The 20165-nt window shown below is 61.8% G+C and overlaps 1 protein-coding gene and 1 long non-coding RNA gene across 3 annotated transcripts; one reads left to right on the plus strand and one right to left on the minus strand.

Moving 5' to 3' along the window:
* Window positions 1-999: 999 nt before the first annotated feature.
* On the minus strand, window positions 1000-10860 carry RNH1 (ribonuclease/angiogenin inhibitor 1). Of its 2 annotated transcripts, none has more exons than XM_028136542.2 (10): window positions 10447-10860; window positions 5628-5732; window positions 4179-4346; window positions 3605-3775; window positions 3042-3212; window positions 2797-2967; window positions 2474-2644; window positions 2035-2205; window positions 1348-1518; window positions 1000-1234 (listed from the first exon to the last, which is right to left on the minus strand). In XM_028136542.2, the coding sequence occupies exons 1-10, from the start codon at window positions 10773-10775 to the stop codon at window positions 1147-1149; spliced, it is 1716 nt and encodes a 571-aa protein (XP_027992343.2). In that variant the 5' UTR covers window positions 10776-10860; the 3' UTR covers window positions 1000-1146. The 2 variants fall into 2 exon arrangements, with proteins under 2 accessions (XP_027992343.2, XP_008157842.2); XM_008159620.3 differs by lacking the exon at window positions 10447-10860 and adding an exon at window positions 7758-7934.
* A 704-nt stretch (window positions 10861-11564) lies between these two features.
* LOC129151198 (uncharacterized) lies at window positions 11565-18195 on the plus strand. Its single transcript, XR_008557944.1, has 3 exons — window positions 11565-11954; window positions 12036-12146; window positions 17327-18195. It is a non-coding gene; the product is annotated as an uncharacterized LOC129151198 (long non-coding RNA).
* Window positions 18196-20165: the final 1970 nt, after the last annotated feature.

The raw sequence follows: 20165 nt of genomic DNA on the forward strand, positions 1-20165 counted from the left end.
CTCACTGACCCCATGCCCCCTCCCTGGGGTCGTCGCCCAGAGGCAGGAGTCCAGTGGCAGGGCTGCCAGGCTGAGCCCAGGGGCCACCCCTCTGCCGTGTCTGCCCCTGGCGGGGCCTGCATGGGGGGACGGCCTGGGAGCTGGTTCTGGGTGGGGTGTGGGGGGGGGTGGACCCTGGCTGGGGGGCTGAGCGCATCTGCCCTGAAAAGTACTGAGTTGCTGAGTCCCACCTGCTGGGAGGGTGGTGTCCTTAGCTGTTGGATTGTCAACTCCTTTCGGGGAGTTTCAGACCGAGAGGTAACGAGAAGGCTGTGGAGCACGTGGGCCCCCAGCTGCCCTCCCCTGAACCTGTCCCGGCCACGGGCCGCCCTCACTTGAGAAGTGTCCGGGACTGGCTGGCTCTGCTCTTGTCCTGAGCTAGACCCGCTCAGTGCGCGTCCCCCAGGCTGAGCCGCACCACGGCAGGTGCAGTGGTGCCGTGTCCCTGGTCACGCCTCTAGGTCCCAGCCTCCCTCCTCGCTCTGTGCCGTCCCGTGGGTGGTGGCCGAGCTCCCCTTGTCCTGGCTGGGCCTCTGGGCAGCCCCAGGCCCTCCTGTACCAACTGCAGGTACCGACTCAGCTGCTGCGGCCAGAGTGCCTCCTGACTGTGCCCGTCAGGGCAGGTCACCCTGTGCTGGCAGGTGAGGGGCGCCAGGAGCGCGCTGGTCCAGCAGTGTGGAGGCCTACGGCCACAGGTGAGCCAGGCCTGAGGCAGAGAGCACCTTCTGGTGCCCCTTGTGGGCAGCCCTGGCTTCCTGTCCTCTCAGGCCCTGAGGAAGGGGCTGCGGGGCGGCGGCCAGGGCCGCAGGGAGCAGGTCCCCTGGGGCACACCTGGCCAGGCCTGCAAGACGCGCACGTGTTTTAGCTGCCACATCGGCGTGGTCTCTGGGCAGCAAGGCCTCGTTCGTAAAAGCATCACCTGCGATGCAGAACCTCAGACCCACGGGAAGCACAGGACCGTCTACCCAAAACGCTTTAATAGTTATAAAGTCCAGCATGTGTGCAGAGCTGGTGTGAGCACTTCTCTTCAGTGAAAGCTAAGGCACCGGAGTGAGAGCCCCGAGAGCTGGCCAGCCCCTCGGACGGGGGCGCCGGGGCGGGGCCGGCTCAGCAGATGATCTTCAGGCCCGGCTTCTTCTCCTCCACGGCCCGCAGGAGGTTGTCCGTCTCCTCCCTCCAGTAGATGTCGTACAGGCTGTGCGGGGGCAGGGAGCGTGTGGGCCGGGGCACAGCCAGGGGACCCCCACCTGCGTCCTCCCTGGTCTGGCTGAGCCAGCAGCCCTGGACCCCCGTCCGCCCATCACTTACACCAGTTTCTCCAGGGGGCAGCTGGGCTGCTGGGCGCTCTCCACCAGCTTCAGGACGCCCACCTCGCTCATGCAGTTGTTGCTCAGGTCCAGTTCGAGCAGGCTGTGGTTGGCCAGCAGGAGGGCGGCCAGCCTAGCGCAGCCCTGGTCCGTCACCTCGCAGTCCCCCAGCCTGGGCGGACAGGAGGGCAGAGGTCAGGACCAAGTATACCCTCAGGCTGCCAGACTGGCTGCGTGACCTGGGTCTGTGCCGCCGCCACCACGTGTGGGCCACGGGGGTCCACACGCCATGCCCCGAAGCCCTGAAACGGTTCCGCCCACTCGACCCCGAGGCCAGAGCCGTCCCCAGGGAAGCACAAGCTGGACACAGAACAAAGACGAGACTTGTGACGGACAGAAAAGGAAAGAGGCAGAAGGCAAAGCGAAGGAAAAGGGTGGGCCCCGAGGCCTGACGGGGTTCCTGAGCGCACCCGTCGGAAACAGGCAGCCCCCCAAGGCCTGACGCTGTGAGCACCCAGAGCCCCACACAGACCAAGCAGGACCCGGGGAGGACAGCCCAGGACGACCCAGGGGCTCCTCTGTGAGGGAGGCCTGGGCCACGATGGATGATGGGGCCCGACCGGCGTGCTGGCCCCCCCCCCCCCCCCCCCACCACACACACACACACACACACACGACGCTCACTCACGAGAGCATCCGCAGGGTGGTGCCCGGCTGGTCCAGGCCCTGGCACAGCACCTCCATGCCCGCATCGCCCAGCTTGTTGTTGCTCATCTGCAGCTCCTGGAGGCTCCGGTTCCGGGCCAGCATCGCACTGACGTGCGGGCAGCAGGCGGCCGTGAGGCTGCAGGACTTCATCCTGGGGACACGGAGGAGGACCTCAGCCCAGGCCCTCGGGCACCCTGGGGGCTCCCATATCCCGCCCAGAGCATCTCAGCGCCTTCCCACCTCCATGGCCCGACATGCCTGCCTCTCCCCCTCGGGCGGCAGCAGGTCCTGGTCCTCAGCCCCCGCAGTGTCCCCACCAGGCCACCCCTCCTCCAGGGCCACCTGGCCTGCGGGTGCCTCCTCAAGAGGGCCCCTCAGGCGTCTTCTCCCTTCACAGGCCCGTCCCCGGGGGCACTCACCACAGGGACTCCAGCTGGCAGCGGGGCTCCTGCAGGCTCTCGCACAGCAGCCGCACGCCCTCGTCCCCCACCTCGTTGCCGGCTATGCTGAGCTCCTTCAGGCTCTCCTTGGCTCGGAGCACCCGGCACAGGTCCTTGCAGCCACTGGCCGTGATGTCACACTCCCAGAGCCTGCAGGGGCAGGGGACCGTCACAGCAGGGCCACCAGGGGCATCCCCGCCCGCCCGGCCAGCCCGCAGCCTCGGGGGAGGGCGGGCAGGCGGGGACACGCCTGGGCAGAGCTACCCTGGACCCCACGGCCCTCTGCCCAGGCCCCAACTCACCACAGGGTCTTGAGCCTGGAGCCGGGGCTCAGCAGCCCAGGGCACAGCTCCGCGATGCCCGCGTCCCCCAGCTTGTTGTTGCCCAGCTGCAGCTCGCTCAGCGAGGCCTTGGCGGCCACGATGCCGCACAGGTCCGCACAGTTGGCCGTGGTGAGGCCGCAGCCCTCCAGCCTGGGGCACAGGAAGCGCTGTGGCAGCTGCAGACGCCACCCCCGCCCCGCTTCCCACCCCAGCCCAGCGCTTACCTGAGTGACTCCAGCGGGCAGGTGGAGTCGGCCAGGCCCTGGCACAGCATCCGGGCACCAGCCTCGCCGATGTCATTGTTGCTCACCCCCAGCTCCTTCAACTCCCGCTTGGCCCTGAGCACCGAGGCCAGGGCCTCGCAGCTGGCGGCCGTCAGGTTGCTGTACTCCAGCCTGGGGACAGGTGGGCGGTCAGCCCTCCCCCAGGAAATCTCCCTCCTGGGCCCCGGCCGCGGACACGGAGGGCTGCCGGGGGGAGTGACCCTCCTGGAGACCACCCACCGGCACAGGTACCCAAGCTCAGGAGTCCTGGACCCGGAGCAAGACGCCCAGCCTCCCCCCATCGCTGAGCCCATCTGCGGGGTCACAGTGCCACGCCGCCCGCCACACAGCCAAATGCGGGGCCACCGGCCAGCTGCCAGCTCCTGTGAGAGGGTCACAGCCCCACAGTCATGGGAGGAACATGTGCCGAGAGCCCCTCCTCACACCTCCCTGCACCAACGTGGGCGAAGCCGAGTGACCCCGGCAGGGAGCGGGCATCAGGGACCCGGTAGGGGCACACTCACTGCAGCCTCTCGATGTGGCACTGGGGGTCCAGGAGCCCCTCGCAGAGCAGCTGCAGGCCCGCGTCCCGCAGCTGGTTGTAGCTGAGGTCCAGCTCGCGAAGGGAGGGCAGGGAGCGCAGCACGCTGGACAGGGCGCCGCAGCCGGCCTCCGTCACGTTGCAGTTCTGGAGGCTGTGGGAGCGCATGTCCATCACAGGGAGGCCACGCCCATCGCAGGGAGGCCACGCCCACCACAGGGGATGTGTGGCCACGCCCATCACAGGGGTTGTGTGGCCACGCCCATCACAGGGGATGTGTGGCCACGCCCATCACAGGGGATGTGTGGCCAGGCCCATCACAGGGGATGTGTGGCCACGCCCATCACAGGGGATGTGTGGCCAGGCCCATCACAGGGGTTGTGTGGCCACGCCCATCACAGGGGATGTGTGGCCACGCCCATCACAGGGGATGTGTGGCCAGGCCCAGGGCAGGACGGGGAGCTTGGAGCGGGGAGAGAGGCCTGAGATGCGCCTCCTTAGGGAGCAGGACGGGTCGCTGTGCACCTCCCTCAGGAGCAGGGGGAGCCCCGGCTCACCTGAGCTTCTGGATCTTGCAGGTGGGCTGCAGGCCCTGGAGCACCAGGTGAGTGCCGGCATCGCCCAGCTCGTTGGAGGAGAGGCTGAGCTCGGTCAGGGCGGAGTTGTCCCGGAGCGCGGAGCTCACGTCCTTGCAGCGCCCCCCCGTGACGCCACAGTCGACCAGCCTGCGGGCGGGACACGCGGTGGTCATGCCATGCAGCAGCTCATGGCCCGTTAGTGGGCCAGGAATAAGGGAGTCACACCTCGACGTTTTAAATGGAACAGAAAGAGTGGGTCGTCTCGGGACGTGGGTGGAAGACATTGGCAGGCACGTGGATGTGTTGGGTGCTGTGGCTCGTGGGCGTGGCCAGCGGGCCAAGCTGCTCTCACCTCCCAGGAAGCGAGCGCCCAGAGGGCACAGCCAGGGGGAGACCTGAGCAGAAGACGGCCCTGAGACCAGCAGCAGGACCAGGACGCTGATAGCACGGGGGGCGGGGGAGGGGGACCGACAATGTACTAGGAACTGAAGGCCCGGCAGCCAGGCCGTCGTGACATCCTGGCACAGTCCTCCGAGGGATGCCAACGTCCGGAGGCAAAACTGCGCAGAAGCAGGACGCGAGCTGTGCCCGGCACGTCGCCCAGCTGCTTATCGACGACCACGGGAGAAACAGTGGCTCCGGGGACAACTGGCAGACACCCCCTGAACAGGCGGGCAGTGACCGGGTGACCACGTGATGCCATCGCGACCACACATCCACACCACGACCCGCCAGCAGGACTCCGCCGCCTCATTTCTGTGTGTTGCTGCCAGCGCCATGGGGTTCAGCCAGAGACCTCACAGGGACCCTCCCGGACCTGAGCCGACCCAGCAGGCCGATGGGCAAGGAGGGGCGGGGGGGGGGGGACCGTCCCAGTCAGGAGGGGCCAAATGCCACACGGGGTCCTGCACTGACCAGACGGAGGGCCAGTGGGAAAGCCGGGACGTCAGAGTCGAGGCGGCTGTGCTGGCTCCACATTTGACCAGAGCCCCAGGCCCTGGGCGCCGACTTCAGGGGAAGCGGGGCAAAGGGCAATGGGCGCCCCGAAACCATCTTCATAACCCTCTGGAACCGAAATCTATTTAAACTAGTTAAAGAGACACCCAGCAGGCACCTGCCCTCTTGTGAGGCCCAAGGAGCTGCTGGGCTCGGAACCCGACACCTCCATGTGGCCAGCCGAGCGGCTGTCCGGAGGAAGGGGCCGGCAGGGACCCCGCCAGCTGCTCTGCCCACGCCTTCGGAGCCTCCGTGCCAAGTCCCGCCCACTGGCTTGAGCCAGGAATGGATTTACATTTTTAAATGTTTGGGGGAAATTACAAGAACATTTCACCCCGTGTGAAAATCAGTTTCCACTGTGCCCCAATAAGGAGGCACACCAGGCCCTCGGGGCGCAGCGGCCCCCCCCCCCCCCCGGGACCTGGCCAGTACCTGACCACCTGGTACTGCTGCATGAGAGGCAGGAGCTCCGTCCACCGGGCGTCGCTCAGCTGCTGGTAGTGGAGGTCGAGACTCATGGTGAGGGGCGAGTGTGCTCTGGGGGAGCAGAGGGAGAGGGGGGGACATTGTAGCCAGATTCTCTCAGCTCGCAGGCCTCTCCCTTGGCCAGTGCTGTTTCCTTTCTTCGGCACCTACACCCCTGTCGCCAGGAGTGAAAATGGGGGAGGGCAGAGGGAGGCTGCACCCAGTGGCCACAGAGCCTGGGGTCATGGGCGGCCAGAGGCTGGGGTCATGGCTGCGGGAGCAGCGGCTGCATTCCCCTCGCGGCCTCTGCACCCGCCTTTTGGGCACCTCCTGCCTGGGAGAGGGTGGGGCGTGGGCCTGCCACCCCTCATTTGCCCCGGCAAGGGCAAGGACGGGTTGAGAGGGTGGCCTGTGGGCCTGGACACAGCAGGGGGACCCCAGCGGGGGACGGGGGTGGGGGCACAGGACCGGCAATCCATGCCGTGCTGTGGAAACCCTGCCTGCCTGCCTGCTCGGCCAGCTTTCCCCTCTAAGAGCATCCCAAAGCCAGCGGCCCCTCCCCGGGATGCCAGCAGCTAGGCCTCACCCCGAGGCAGCTGGGGGGGAGGGACAGGAGCCTGCAGTCGCGTAGCAGCTCTCCGGCACCAGCCACGGGTGCCCAGAGGCACATGCAGGTGGGGTGCGGACCTCACACTGTCACTGCTCTGATCCCCTCGGAGGGCCGGGGCTCTGGGCAGGCCGGGGTACGCCCTCCGCACCTGGGTGAGCCCACGGGGAGCCAGGTCACCAGGCAGGCTGCGGGGCGCGAGGCCTCTGGCAGCAGCTCTGCGACGGGAGCAGATCCCAGGGCCTAAAACCTCCCAGGGACCAGCTGCGGCCTGGACAAGCCTGCGGCCTGGAGGTGGGCAGGGCAGTGCCCGGGGCAGGGCAGGGATCCGGTTCGTTCCAGAGCAATGGAAAGCCCGGGAATGATGTGATTTGAACTGGCCGTTAGAATGCCCTGCCAAACAGGATGACTCAGCCCATGCGAGGTCCTGGCTCCCCGAAACCCCAGGCTTCCTGAGAACTCAGCCTCACTCGAAACCCTCGGTTCCTGAGAAGTCTCCCGCTGGTGTTTGCATGGAGCCTGGCACTGCCCCGCCTTGCTGAGGGGGCTGCCCCTCCCATCCCGGCTGGATCCGGGCCCAGTCAGGGGGCAGGGCAGCTGGAGTGACACGGGCAGCCAGTCCTGCTTGCAGGTCCCCACACACGGGCCTGATGAAACTGGGCCGAGGGCGGCGGACTGGCCGTGTCACCACTGCTGTCACACAGGAGCCGGGTCTGCCCACCGCCCAGAGCACGTGAGCAAGAGGGAACCCACCCGCCCTGGGAGCCAGGGTGTGGTCACCAGACACTGACTCAGAAGCCACCCTCCCGCCCCTGGGGGAGGCAGAGGCCAGAGCACCCGTGCTGACCCCTCCCTGCCTAGGGGACCACCTGACCCCACTGCTCTCCCAGGCGCCAGACATGGGGGCTCCACCCACCCAGAGGGTCTGAGGTTAAGGACAGGACCGGAGAGGACACCCATCGCAGAGCGGCCCCCCCCCCCCCGGGGCTTACGAGACATTGGGGCATCCCGGCGTTGGGCCTTTGAAAACCCCATGAAAACGTGTGACATGCCCCCCAAGAGCTGCCCCAGTGCAGACCCCCAATCTAGCCCGGCACAAGCGCATCCGCCCCCAGCCGGCAGCTCCGAGCCCCAGGCCGGGCCGGGCCGGGCCGCTCCCTCTGGTTCCCCGCGCAGAGGCCGCGGGGGACCTGCGCCGGGCGGCCTGGGCTCCGCCTGCATCCAGGGGTGGGGGGCCCCGGGCCCACGAGCCGGCGCCCCCTCTGCAGCGGGGGCTTCCCGCACGGTCCTTCCAGGACAGGCCGCGGTCCGCCGGCGCGTGGTGGCGCATCCGGGTCCGGCTGCGCCCTTTTCGGGCCGCAGGAAACGCCCGCGGGAACCCCCCGGGTGCGCCCGCCCCGCCGGGGGCGCCGCGGAATGTCCCCCGCGACCCGCCGGCCGGGAACCCTCGGCCCCAGACCTCACCTCGTCCCCCCAACCCCAGACCTCACCTGGCGCCGCCGGTGCTGCTCAGACTCTACCAGCTGCTTCCGGCTGGGGCCGGGGATAAAGGCGGGGGCAGGGGCGGGGCCTGAGCGGGGATGGCCCCCAGACCGGTCCGCGCCAGTTCTCTGGCCCCCCCGCCCCCACCTTATGGCCCCCGCCCGGCCTTGGAGCTCTGTCTGTCAGAACCGGGTCAGGGGACCCGCCAACGCCGGGCGGGGGCGCCAGCCGGGGGCGGGGGCGGGGGCGGGGCGCAGGGAGGGGCGGGCTGGCCCTGGAGGCCGCGGCCGGTCCCCTCCGCCCTCTCCCAGCAGCTGGTTCCCCTGGAGCCAAACAGAACACCTGAGCCCCGGGGCTGCCGGACACTGGCCGAGAGGACGTGACCGAGGTGCTTGTGGACGCGGTGCGAGGGGAGAACACGGCACCTCCCGGTCGGCCCACCAGAGAGGGACTGTGCGCCTGGGAGGCAGCTGTGTCCGCAGCCCGTGGTGGCCGTCCAGCCCCGAAGGCCCAGCAGCAGGAAAACACGCCCCCTGCGGACCGAAGGGCCCCTACCCTGGCAGCTCAGGGGAGGCCTAAAGCCACCACGGGACGGTCTGGAATGACACTTTAAAGCAGTGATGGTGGGCAGTCACCTCCTAGGCCGGCACCCTCCCTGACAAGGTCAGCCTTTACCTGAACTGAGCCCGTCTGTCTTTTGGCGTCTGCGGTAACATACCCATCCTGCAATGCCTGGGTAACCTGTAACGCCCTGCTCCGGACCCCTGGGGCACAACTAAGGTGCTGGGCGAGGAGATACCAGATTCCTTCCTTGTTGTCATGTTCACTGTTGACTGTGAACTCTCCTGCACCCACCTAAGCATGTGTCCATCATTTCACTTTTTATCCAACCCCAGGGGCTCCCCCGCTTTGCTTTCTCCCACCTCCCTAACTTATCACCTATGGATATCGTGTCACCCACCCACGTGCCCTCCTTTGATTGAAATGTATAAAAACAGATGAAAAAAAAAACCCGCCACTCTCTGCAGCATTCTCCCAATCCTTGAGATACTGCTTCCCAGCAACTGGCAACAGTTTGGCTCAAATAAACTCACAAAAACTCTTTGCTTTACAGGTTTGAATGTTTTCACGGTAGCTCCACACACGGACATCTAAGAAAAAACGATTCCTGACCGGAGCGGCCCGGGCGGACAGTGGGATTTCTAAGCTGCATCACCGACACAGACGTGGTTTGAAACACTCGCCGCCGGAGCAGGCACCGCCGCGGGCGCCCGCAGCTGGCGTGTCCCCGGCTGACGTCGCTATCAAGTGACCCCTCCTGACTCATGCACTGTGTTCTCATCACTCGGGCAGCCAGCGTTCAGCCGGCCGTTCAGTGTTCACGGAACACCTACTGTGTGCCCGCCAGTTCCTGGGCCGCTGGGTGAGCGAAGCAGGGCCAGCTCCCGGCCGGTGCTGGTGGAGCTCCAAGTCCGGGGTGGACGTGAAGTTCAGAAGTAAACCGATAGTGTTTAGACTGAGGAGAGTGCGAATAAAGGGGAGCCCCCTCCCCTTCCTTCCCCCAGCTCTGCTGACGGAGCCCAGCCTGCTCCCCACTTCTTCCCTCCAGGCGGTGCCTCCGCTCCAAGGCCCCCTTCCTCTACAACCTGTTTCCTGAGCCTAGGCCGCCGCGCTGGCCCACTTCTGCTACCTCTGTAACTTCCTCAATAAACATTCTCTTATCATTAAAAAAAAAAGGGGGGGTTGGGGGGTCGGGGTGCTGGAGCAGCGGGCGGGGTGAGGCGGGTCCCCCAGGCGGCAGCAGCCGGGTGGCTGGCTGGGGGAGGGGCTGGGGGTTGGGAGGACCGGTGCCGGGTGGTCTGTTCTGTGGAGGGATGGGGAAGCGCCCTCGGTCTGGGAGAGCCTTCGGCCGGCCCGTCCTTGCTGGGTAGCAAGGGGGTCTGCGGAGCCCAGGACTAGGCTGGGCAGCCGCCAGGCACAGGCCCCGTCCCCGAAGCGGCCCCATGGCAGGTGCAAATTGTCAACTTGAACTTCAACATGGCTTTTGTGCCAGGAGCAGGATGTGCTCTTGGAGGAAAGCGGACAGAGGCAGGAAGATGGAAAGCCCGGGATGCCCATCTCCGGCACCTGGGCACGGGCTCCGGCCCTCCTAACACAGCGCGTTGTCCAGTAAAACCCGGATGTTAGGAATGGTGGCAGAACAAAGGCCCCCAGAGGTGGCCATGGCCTCATCCCCAAGCCTGTCAGCAGTTCCTCTACACGGCAAAGGCGTCTCTGTGGCTCAGCGGGGACCCCGGCGGGGGCGGGGGGCTGTCCTGGGTTACCTGGGGTCCCAGTGGAGGAGGATGCGGCAGTGGTTGCACTCTGAACGGGAGGAAGGCGCCCGGGGCTGGGCGGGTCCAGAAGCAGATTCTCCCGGAGTCTCGGGAAGGAGCCGCCCTGTGGACCCTTTGATTTGAACCCGCAGCCCATGTTGTGTGTGTGTGTTCATCCGATCTCAGAGATCCCCCCACTTTTGCTTTCTAGCGCCCCCTTAACCTACCACCCGTGGATTCCATGTGACCCGCCCCCGCGCCGCCTCCTTCTATTCTAACTTGAACAGAAGCTGCACAGCCCGCAGAGACGCTGCTCCCAGGCGGGCCGTCCGCTTGGCTCTAGAAGTGCGTCAGCAGTCCCACAGGCTTGGACATTTCTTACCTCCACACCATCCTAGAGGGGGCCCTGCCTGGGCCTACGGTGCCTCCAAGGCACCGCCGACCTGCCGTCCTGCAAAGCTGCACACGTCCACCAGCTCTCCCCGCCCCCGCGTGTCTCCACACCGGCGTGGGCGCTCTGGCCGGTGCCCGCCCAGTAACGCCAAGTGTGGGCCCCGTGTCTCCATGTCTCCAATCCTTGTGCCATCCGGGACCCGCGGCCCCCCGACGTGCTGTCCCAATGACGTCTTCTCTCCCCCGCCTGAGTTGCCGAGCCAGCGCCCCCCAGGTTCTCAGGTGACCCAACGGGACCGGGTTCCCCAGCGGGCACATGGCCACGCCCCCGGCCAGGGTTGTCCGTGCTGGGGGCCGGCTCCTTCGGGAACAAGGCCGAGGATTACTGACGTGGGGGAGAAAGTCTGGCTAAACCGGCCTTGGTTGGTCGGGCGGGCTGGGGGCCACCGCACCGGGGGTTCCGGGAGGCACGCACCTTGACCACGCAAGATGCAGCCACGGAAACGCCCCCCGCGCAGGCGCAGCGCCGCCGCGCCCAGACTCCCAGCGTGCCCCGGGAGCAGGGCCGGTGCGCACGCGCAGAGGTGCGTCGGACGCTCTGACGTCCGCGGGACGCGCCGACGTCCGCCCGCGTCGCCTGCCCCGCCCCCGAGCCCGGCCGCCACCCTCTCCCCGCCCCTGAGCACTCCCCTCCCGGCGTCTCCCACCCGCCTCGCGAGCGCGTGCCGCCTGAGCAGCGTGACCGCGTCCACAGGCGGCCCGACCGAGGCCGGCGCCGGTAAGGGCGGCCCGGGCAGACCGCAGTCTTATTGGCCCTCGGGTGGTCGGGCTGCGGGAGTGACCGACCGACCACGGGGCCACAGCGGACTGTCACGGGCCTGTCACCGGGAAGGAGGCACGCACTCCGGCGGGAGGCGGGGTGGGCCTAGCGGGGCGAGGCCTCACTGCCCGGTCCAGACCCGCGATGGGGGCGTGATCCGGCCTGGGCGGCCCAAGCCTAGCGGGCGGGGCCCTGTCGAGGGGCGGGGCCCTGTCGAGGGGCGGGGCCCTGTCGAGGGGCGGGGCCCTGTCGAGGGGCGGGGCCCTGTCGAGGGGCGGGGCCCTGTCGAGGGGCGGGGCTTGGGCGGCTCCGGGTTGCGGGGGGTGAGCGCGCTGGACTTCGCGTGGGGCCCGTGCCGCTCTCTTGTGCGGAGTCGCAGCGGGGAGGGACGGAGGTCCAGGTGCGGCCTTCTCTGCCGCCCACAGGGCAAGGCTGGGACCTGGGGTGGAAGGATGAACGGGCCTCGGACGTAGGTCACGGTGAGGGCCCGCCTCTCCGGGGCCGGGCCATGAATGTGCGGGCAGGGGGCTGGGCCCGTGAGTTGGAGCAGAGTCCAAGTCTAGGTGCCAAGATACTGCACAACAGTCCTCGGAGCCCCGACTCTGCCGCACAGCGAGAGACAAACGGACCTTGATAGACTGGTAGGCCCACACGAAAGGAAGGATCATCGCTATTGTGTAAGTTTCATTCATCAGGCATTGTCAGTGTTAACGTAAAAAAACATTGAAACCTGTAAAGAATTTGTGTGTTTATTTGAGCCAAACTGTCGACATATGCCGGGAAGCAGAACCTCAGCGAATTGAGAAAATGCTCCGGAGGATGGCGGCTTACATCTGTATTTATACATTGCCATCAAAGGAGGGACATAGGTGGGTTACAAGAAATCCATTGGTGATGGAGTAAGGAGGTGGGATGGACACACACTTAGGTGGGTGCAGGGACAATTAACATGATAATGAAGGAATTTGTGGTCTCTGTCCTGGCGCCCAGCACATTTGGTTGTGCCCCAGGGGCTCCAGAAAAAGGGAAGTTACAAGTTACCCAGACACTTCAAGCGCATGTTACCATAGCGGCAAAAAGATACATAGGCTCAGTTCAGGTAAAGGTTGACCTTGTCAGTGAAGATAACAGCCTAGGAGGTGACTGCCCACCATCACTGCGTTTAGTTACAGTTTAATTTCAGACCATCCTTTGTGGTGACTTTAGATCTCTGAGTTTGCAAGACCGCCACGCAGGCCTCCCCTGAGCTGTCAGGTCAGCATGTGGCCCCATCGTCCACATCAGTAAATGGTGGTGATCGCCTCACCTGAATGCACTCCTGCAGTAAACACCGGGCCACTCCGTGCCGCTGTGTGGTTCGTGCTGAGGGTTCAATTCAACATGGAGCAGAACAGACAGGAATCCTGGGAGGGCTGCATGTGGTGTAAGCTCGCTGGGGAGGGATTCTGCGTCTTGTTACCCTAAAATGTCCGTGTCTTCTGTGTGTGAAGGGCATTTTCACTGTGTAGGGTCACAGGCCTGCACACTCCTGCCAGCACTCCTGGAGGGCGTTCCATTGCCTCTGGCTCCCAGGCTTTCGGTCACTTATTCCTTGGAAGAGGCATGTCTTCCTGGGTGCTGTGAAGCTTTCCTCTTTTCAGGGTGGGGCCAGCGTAGGTTTACAGATGTTCTTTTTTTTTTTTTAATATATATTTTATTGATTTTTTTACAGAGAAGAACGGAGAGGGAGAGGGAGTTAGAAACATCGATGGGAGAGAAACATCGATCAGCTGCCTCCTGCACACCCCCTACTGGGGATGTGCCCACAAACAAGGTACATGCCCTTGACCGGAATCGAACCTGAGACCCTTGAGTCCGCAGGCCGACGCTCTATCCACTGAGTCAAACCGGTTAGGACTTTTTTTTTTTTTTTTTAATATATTTTTACTAGAGGCCCATTGCATGAAATTCGTGCAAGAATAGGCCTTCCTTCCCCTGGCTGCCAGCACCAGCTTCCCTTGCAGCCCCGGCTTCATCCAGAAGGTTGTCCAGAAGGACGTCTGGTCTAATTAACATATTACGCTTTTATTATTATAGATTATTATTATAGAAGATTGCTTTCAGAGAGGAAGGGAGAGGGAGAGATAGAAATATCAAGGATAAGATAGAATCATTGATTGGCTGCCTCCTGCAGGCCCCCTACTAGGCATCTAGCCCGCAACCTGGGCGTATGCCCTTGACTGGAATCGAACCTGGGACCCTTCAGTCCGCAGGCTGACGCTCTATCCACTGAGCCAAACCGGCCAGGGCTACAGTTGTTCTTATGGAAAATAATACAGTAGCCCAGCCTGCATGGTTCAATGGTTGAGCATCGATCTATGAACCAGGAGGTTTGATTCTCAGTCAGGACACAGGCCCAGATTGCAGGCTCAGTCCCCAGTGTGGGGTGTGTAGGAGGCAGCCAGTCCATGATTCTCTCTCATTATTGATGTTTCTCTCTCTCTCTCTCCTCTCCCTTCCTCTCTGAAATCAATATATTTAAAAAAATAATAATACAATAACCCTGGCCAGGTAGTTCAGTTGGTTAGAACAGTCCCAATAGGCCAAGATTGTGGGTTCGACCCCTGGTGGGGGCACATACAAGAATCAACCAATGAATGAATAAATAAGTAGAGCAACAAAAGGATGTCTCTCTCCCCCCTTCCTCTCTAAAGTCCATAAATACATAAATGTTTAAATGATACAGTCATTAATAAATAATAATACAAGAATAAACTCCTGCCCTTGGCTTAGAGTTTAATAAACTCTTGGCTTGGCTTAGTGGATGGAGTGTTGGCCCTTGGACTAAAGGTCACTGGTTTGATTCTGGTCCAGGGCACGTACCTTAGTTGCAGGCTCGATCCCCAACCCCCATCAGGGCATGTGCAGGAGGCAACCAATCAATGTGTCTCTCATACATCAACGTGTCTCTCTCTCTGTCTCTCCCTACCCCCCCACTTCCACACTCTCTCTAGAAAAAAAAAAAAAATCAATGGAAAAATATCCTCGGCTGAGGCTTAACACACACACACACACAGGATAGCTGTTTTATGTTCTCACAACTGCAAACCTACCTGGGATTGGGCCTTAACTGACCGTCAGACATCCCCCAAGGGGTCCCGGATTGGAGAGGGTGCAGGCTGGGCTAAGGGGACCCCCCTGCACATATTTCATGCACCAGGCCTCTAGTGTTTATATAAACTTCTATTACAGTTATTGTTATAATTGTTCTAGTTTATTACTAGTTATTAATCTTTTTTTAAAATATATTTTATTGATTTTTTTTACCGAGAGGAAGGGAGAGGGATAGAGAGTTAGAAACATCGATGAGAGAGAAGCATGGATCAGCTGCCTCCTGCACACCCCCAACTGGGTATGTGCCCGCCACCAAGGTACATGCCCTTGACCGGAATCAAACCTGGGACCCTTTGAGTCCGCAGGCCGATGCTCTATCCACTGAGCCAAACCGGTTAGGGCGTTAGTTATTAATCTTAATGTGTCTAATTTATTTTTTTAATATGTTTTTATTGATTTCAGAGAGGAGGGAGAGAGAGACACAGAAACATCAATGAGAGAATCATTGATTGGTGCCTCCTGCACGCCCCCCCACTGGGGATCGAGCCCACAACCTGGGCATGTGCCCTGACCAGGAATTGAACTGTGACCTCCTGGTTCATAGGTCGACGCTCAACCCCTGGGTCATGCTGGCCAGGCTTCCTGTGTCTAATAAGTAAACTGATCTTTATCCCAGTTGTGCATGTCTAGGAGGAAGCACGGTCTGTGTAGGATTCGGTACATCCGTGACTCAGTCCTCCGCTGGTTTGGAATGTGTCCTCTGCTGATAAGGGGTTACAGCTGTGTTGTGCCTGGATGTGTCTTTCCTTGTATTTATCCTTCTTGATGCCCATCGTGCTTCTAGAACATGTAGCTTGCTATCTTTTATCAGTTTGGGGGAATTCTTAGCTTTTTAAAAAATATATATATTTGCAACGCACGTTCGTGGGGAACCTGGCGCTAAACCATTCGTAGACGACCTGCTTCTGGGTCGGGGTTTCGTACGTAGCAGAGCAGCTCCCTCGCTGCGATCTATTGAAAGTCAGCCCTCGACACAAGGGTTTGTAAAAAAAAAAAAAAAAAAACAAAAAAAAATAAATAAAAAGAAGAAAATATATATATATATATATTATTGATTTTTTACAGAGAGGAAGGGAGAGGGATAGAGAGTTAGAAACATCGATGAGAGAGAAACATCGATCAGCTGCCTCCTGCACACCTCCTACTGGGGATGTGCCCCCAACCAAGGTACATGCCCTTGACCGGAATCGAACCCGGGACCTTTCAGTCCGCAGGCCGACGCTCTATCCACTGAGCCAAACTGGTTAGGGCAGCTCTTTTTTTTTTTAAGAATAGTTTATTTTTAGAGGGAGGGAAGGAGAGAGAGAAACATTGATGTAAGAGCGTAACATCGATTGGCTGCCTCCTGCACGCCCCCTACCGGGGAGCAAGCCCCCAACCCCGGCATGGGCCCTGATGGGAATCGCACCCGCAACCTTTCCATACACGGGATGACGCCCAGCCCACCGCGCCGCACCAGCCAGGCGTAGCTCCTCTCCTGGGTGCTGGGATGCTCGTTCTTGTTCTGCTCTTCCTCTGCGCTCGTTACAGACGTGACGCACCTTTTCGCCGTGACCACGCCTCCTGCTCGTCACTAGCTTTCGTCTCCTTTGATGCTCTTCATCCTAGACACGCCTTTCCCAGCCGTCAGGTTCACGGTTCCGCTTCACCTCTGAGCAGCCCACTGCCGACCCTCCAGGGCGTCCTCCACTTCTTCTGTTTTTGTCTTTTACAATTTTTATTTGTTTGTTTTTGTTTCAGGTCTCCCCCTGCCCAGATTTGTTAATCTCATTTTTTGGCTCCTTGAGTGCAATAAGTAAAATTATTTAAAGCCCTTTCCCTAAAGAGTTACCAGTATTTTAAAGATAACTCCCTTACCTGCATCTCTTTGGGGTCTTTTTCATCACGTCACACCTCCTGCGTGCTGGTGGCGTCTGCCTGCGTGCTGCACGTCTGTGTGTAAGAAGTCATCGGGAATTGGGTGACGGGGTGGTGCACGGGGGGTCCTCTCCCCTCCCACAGCAGACGGCCAGGTAGGCGCACCAGCGGAGGTCAGATCAGCTTCCTCCCACGGCGACTGGGATCCCTCGAAGCCCAGCTCACTTCCTCCTGCTCTCTGGCTCAGTCGCTCCTCCAGGATCCAGCCCTGGAGGGTTTACGGCCTCCCCTCACACAGCCCTGAAATGCACTGTCCCTCGGCCCGTGCTGCGGTCTCCTGACTCAGCAGGTGCTCCAGGTGACGCGACATTCCTCCTGTCTTGGTGGCAGTCTAAGGGGTGTGTGGGCTTTTGTCTTAATACTGTGCCCCGCCCTTTAGTTCTCAGGAAATGAGACCCCTCCCTCTTTCAAGACCACAAAGTGCAGCCGGTACAGACAGTCCTCGGGTCACGTCAGACTCGACATATCACTTCGTGGTTACGTCGCCATCTCCCATTTATTTATTTTTTTAAAAGTTCCGTCATTTCAGCGTATGTACATATGTGCTTTATGTTTATTATTTACTAGAGGCCCGGTGCACGGAATTTGTGCAGGGGGGGGGTGGGTCCCTCAGCCCGACCTGCACCCTCTCCAGTCCGGGAGCCTGATGGCTTAGGCCCACTCCCCGTGGTTCTCTGCTCTCTGTAGGGCCTGGCTGCTCCGTGCCCACTGCCGAGAGGCCCTCCGTGGCCGGGGTGGAACGCTCACGCTGCACGCTCTCAGCGGCCGCGCCCCCAGGACTGGGGGACTCTGGTGGGGCTGAGGGGACTGGGCACCGTCATCTTGTGGCTATGGGCGCTTCCATCTTGGTGACCGTGGCGGTTAATTTACATATTACCCTTTTATTAGCTAGGATTCACCACAAGTAAACGTCAGGAATTACCTTTTAAATTTTTTTTACTGTGTCACTTCACTCCTGCTGTGTCTGTGCTCCATGTAGGTGGGTTCCGACTTCGGGAAAATCGCGTTACATCGCGCCGTAGGAACGGATCTCCGACGGAACCCGAGGGCTGCCTGTACTTGGTTTGCACTCAAAGCCCTTGGGCAGCTCGGCAATAGATGGGCTGAGAAATAGGTGTCACTCGGTGCTTCCATCCGTGACCCCAGCGTCTGTGTGGGGTGGGGAACTGTGTGGTGTGTGGCCGGCGCCAGAGGGGACGGCCATGGGAGCTGAGGAGGAGGTGGTTCTAGTGAGAAGATGTGCGTGAGCGAAGAAACTGAACAGGACTTGATCCAAATTACAGACCTGCACGCGACGGAGACACTTCCCCAAGAGTGGAAAGGAGGCCTGTCCAGGCAGCTCCGTCAGAGCGCGGTCCCGATCTGGGCTCGATCCCTGGTCAGCCCGTTACGAGAATCACCCAGTGGATGCATCAACAGCAAATTGCTTTCTCTCTCTAGCTAGCTAGCTCTCTCTCCCCTTCTTCTAAAACCAATTTTTAAAAATTGGTTTCTTTAAAGAAAAGCGGGGGGATGAAAAGGAGATACAGAGCCTGGCTGGTGTGGCTCAGTGGTTGAGCATCAGCCTACCAACCAAGAGGTCCCTGTTCAATTCTGTTGGGGCACATGCACGGGTTGCGGGCCACATCTCTCCAGTAGGGGGCATGCAGGAGGCAGCGGATCAGTGATGTTTCTCTCTTTTTTTTTTAATTCTTTATTATTTAAAGTATTATGTAAGTCTTCTTTATCCCCCATTGATCTCACCCCGGCCGCCCCCAGCCCCTAGCACATGCCCTCACCCCCCTACTTTCTGTGTCCAGTGGTTATGCTCATATGCATGCATACAAGTCCTTTGGTTGATCTCTTACCCCCTCACCCCTCCCACCACCACCACCACCACCACCACCACCACCCCCCTCATAGGTTGGACAGTCTGTTCTATGCTTCTATGACTCAGGTTATATTTTTGTTTATCAGTTTATGTTGCTCAGAGATGTTTCTCTTTTATTGATGTTTCTATCTCTGTCCCTCTCCCTTCCTCTCTAAAAAAATAAAAAATTCAATAAAAACATTTTTTTTAAAAAAGGAAAGCTACAGAGTGAGAAAATATTTGCAAATCCTACATCTAATAAAGGACTCACAGAGAACTGGAACACAATATTGTTAAAACTCGATGAAACAAATGATCCGCTGAAAAACGGGCCTACATTCTGAACAGACACTTAGACAAAGACGAACAGACAGTCCTCGGGTTACACTGGACTCCACACACGTGGTTACTCGCCATCTCCCAGCCCATGACCAGCGAGAGGCAAGCCCTGCACGGAGAGCGCAGGCAGGGGAGCCGCCCTGCAGAGCCCCACGGCCTCGGCCTCTCCCATCAGCCGGGGAGGCCGCCTCCACCGGCCTCGGGCTCTAGCCACAGCCGAGCCCTATCCCATCCCCATCCCGACGCTCCCACATCCCGCTGACCCTCTGCCTCACGCCTGGCGCACCCAGCGCCTCGGGCCGTGGCGGGACAAGGCCCAGACGGCGGCGTGTGCCCCAGCCTGACCCCTGAGCCCAGCAGGTGTCTGCACTCTGACCCTCGGAGCTGGGCCCCTTGCCCACTGTGGCCATTGTGGGGAAGGGGCAGCCAGGGCTGGGTGCCCCATGCTGGGCCTCAGTGAGGGCCCGTCTTTGGCCCCTCAGTCCTCTCTGAAGGAGCAAGCCTCCTCTCGGGTTGTCGGCACGGGGGCCACACCGTGGGGGGCGGCCAGTGCCTGACCTGGGAGCAGGCTCTCATTTGTTGGGGGCCCTGGGGGCTCCTCAGACTCCTTCAGTCCCGGGGTCCCAGGCCCATCGTGAGCTCATCGTGGGAAAGCTCTCCCAAAGGGGAAACCGCACTGGTGAGCACAGCCCCCCCCCCCCCCCGCAGGGCTGACCCAGGCACCACCCGGAACACCCTCTGCTCCCCACAGGTGGTTCCTCCGGGGCTCCCTGCCCAGAGACGCAGTCACCGGATGCTCTGTCCCTGGGCCCGCTCAGCCCAGTCCCATCCGCCCTCACACAGCCAGGCCGGCCCTCGGCGCTGCGGTGCGGGACAGGGTCAGGGTCAGGGCCCGTCCTGGAGTCCTGGGGACGCTCCTCCCGGCTTCCAGGGCTGGGGCAGCCCTTGGCCCACTTGGGGGCTCCTCTCGGGTCCGGGTCGTTCCCACTGAGCGGCAGGCGCGTTGCCCCGGGTTACCAGTCGAGCTGAACTGGCCTCCGGACCGAGTGGCCTTGGGGGGAGCAGCTTTGTCCAGGTGCCACGTGCCACCTGCAGGTCAGCCGAGGAGCTCTGAGGGCCCCCGGGGGGACTGCCTGGACCAGAGGCAGCGGGCCCTGCCCCGGCCCTTCTCACCCTGAAGCTGCGGGACGCCCACACCCTGGAGGCCAGCATGGGCCTCAAGGTGCACAGAAGTGACCGTGCGTGCGGCCGAGTGCCCAGGCCACGGAGGAGGTGCCGGCCGGAGCTGGGCAGGGCCCCCTCCATTGAGGCCACAGGAATGGGCGGGCCCTTTGCTGGCCAGTGCCCCTCACTTCCCCCTCCCCCACTGTGCAGAACACAGCAGCAGCCCCCCTCCCCCCCAGCCGAGGCACCTTGGGAGACAGGTGGGGACTCTCCCAGCCTGGCACACGCGCCCACACCTAGAATGCCTCCTGAGCTGCCCCTGGAGGCCAGCCTGGACCCTGGTGCTGGCTCAGGCACCTTCAGCCTCCATGGCGGAGCTCCGAGGGCTGAGGTGTGCCCTCCCCTCCCCCAGGGGCTCAGCACAGGGCCCTCCTGATTCACCCGCTCGGGGTCACAGGAGTAGGGA

The sequence above is a fragment of the Eptesicus fuscus genome, chromosome 13, assembly GCF_027574615.1.
Source record: "Eptesicus fuscus isolate TK198812 chromosome 13, DD_ASM_mEF_20220401, whole genome shotgun sequence".
NCBI lineage: Eukaryota > Metazoa > Chordata > Mammalia > Chiroptera > Vespertilionidae > Eptesicus > Eptesicus fuscus.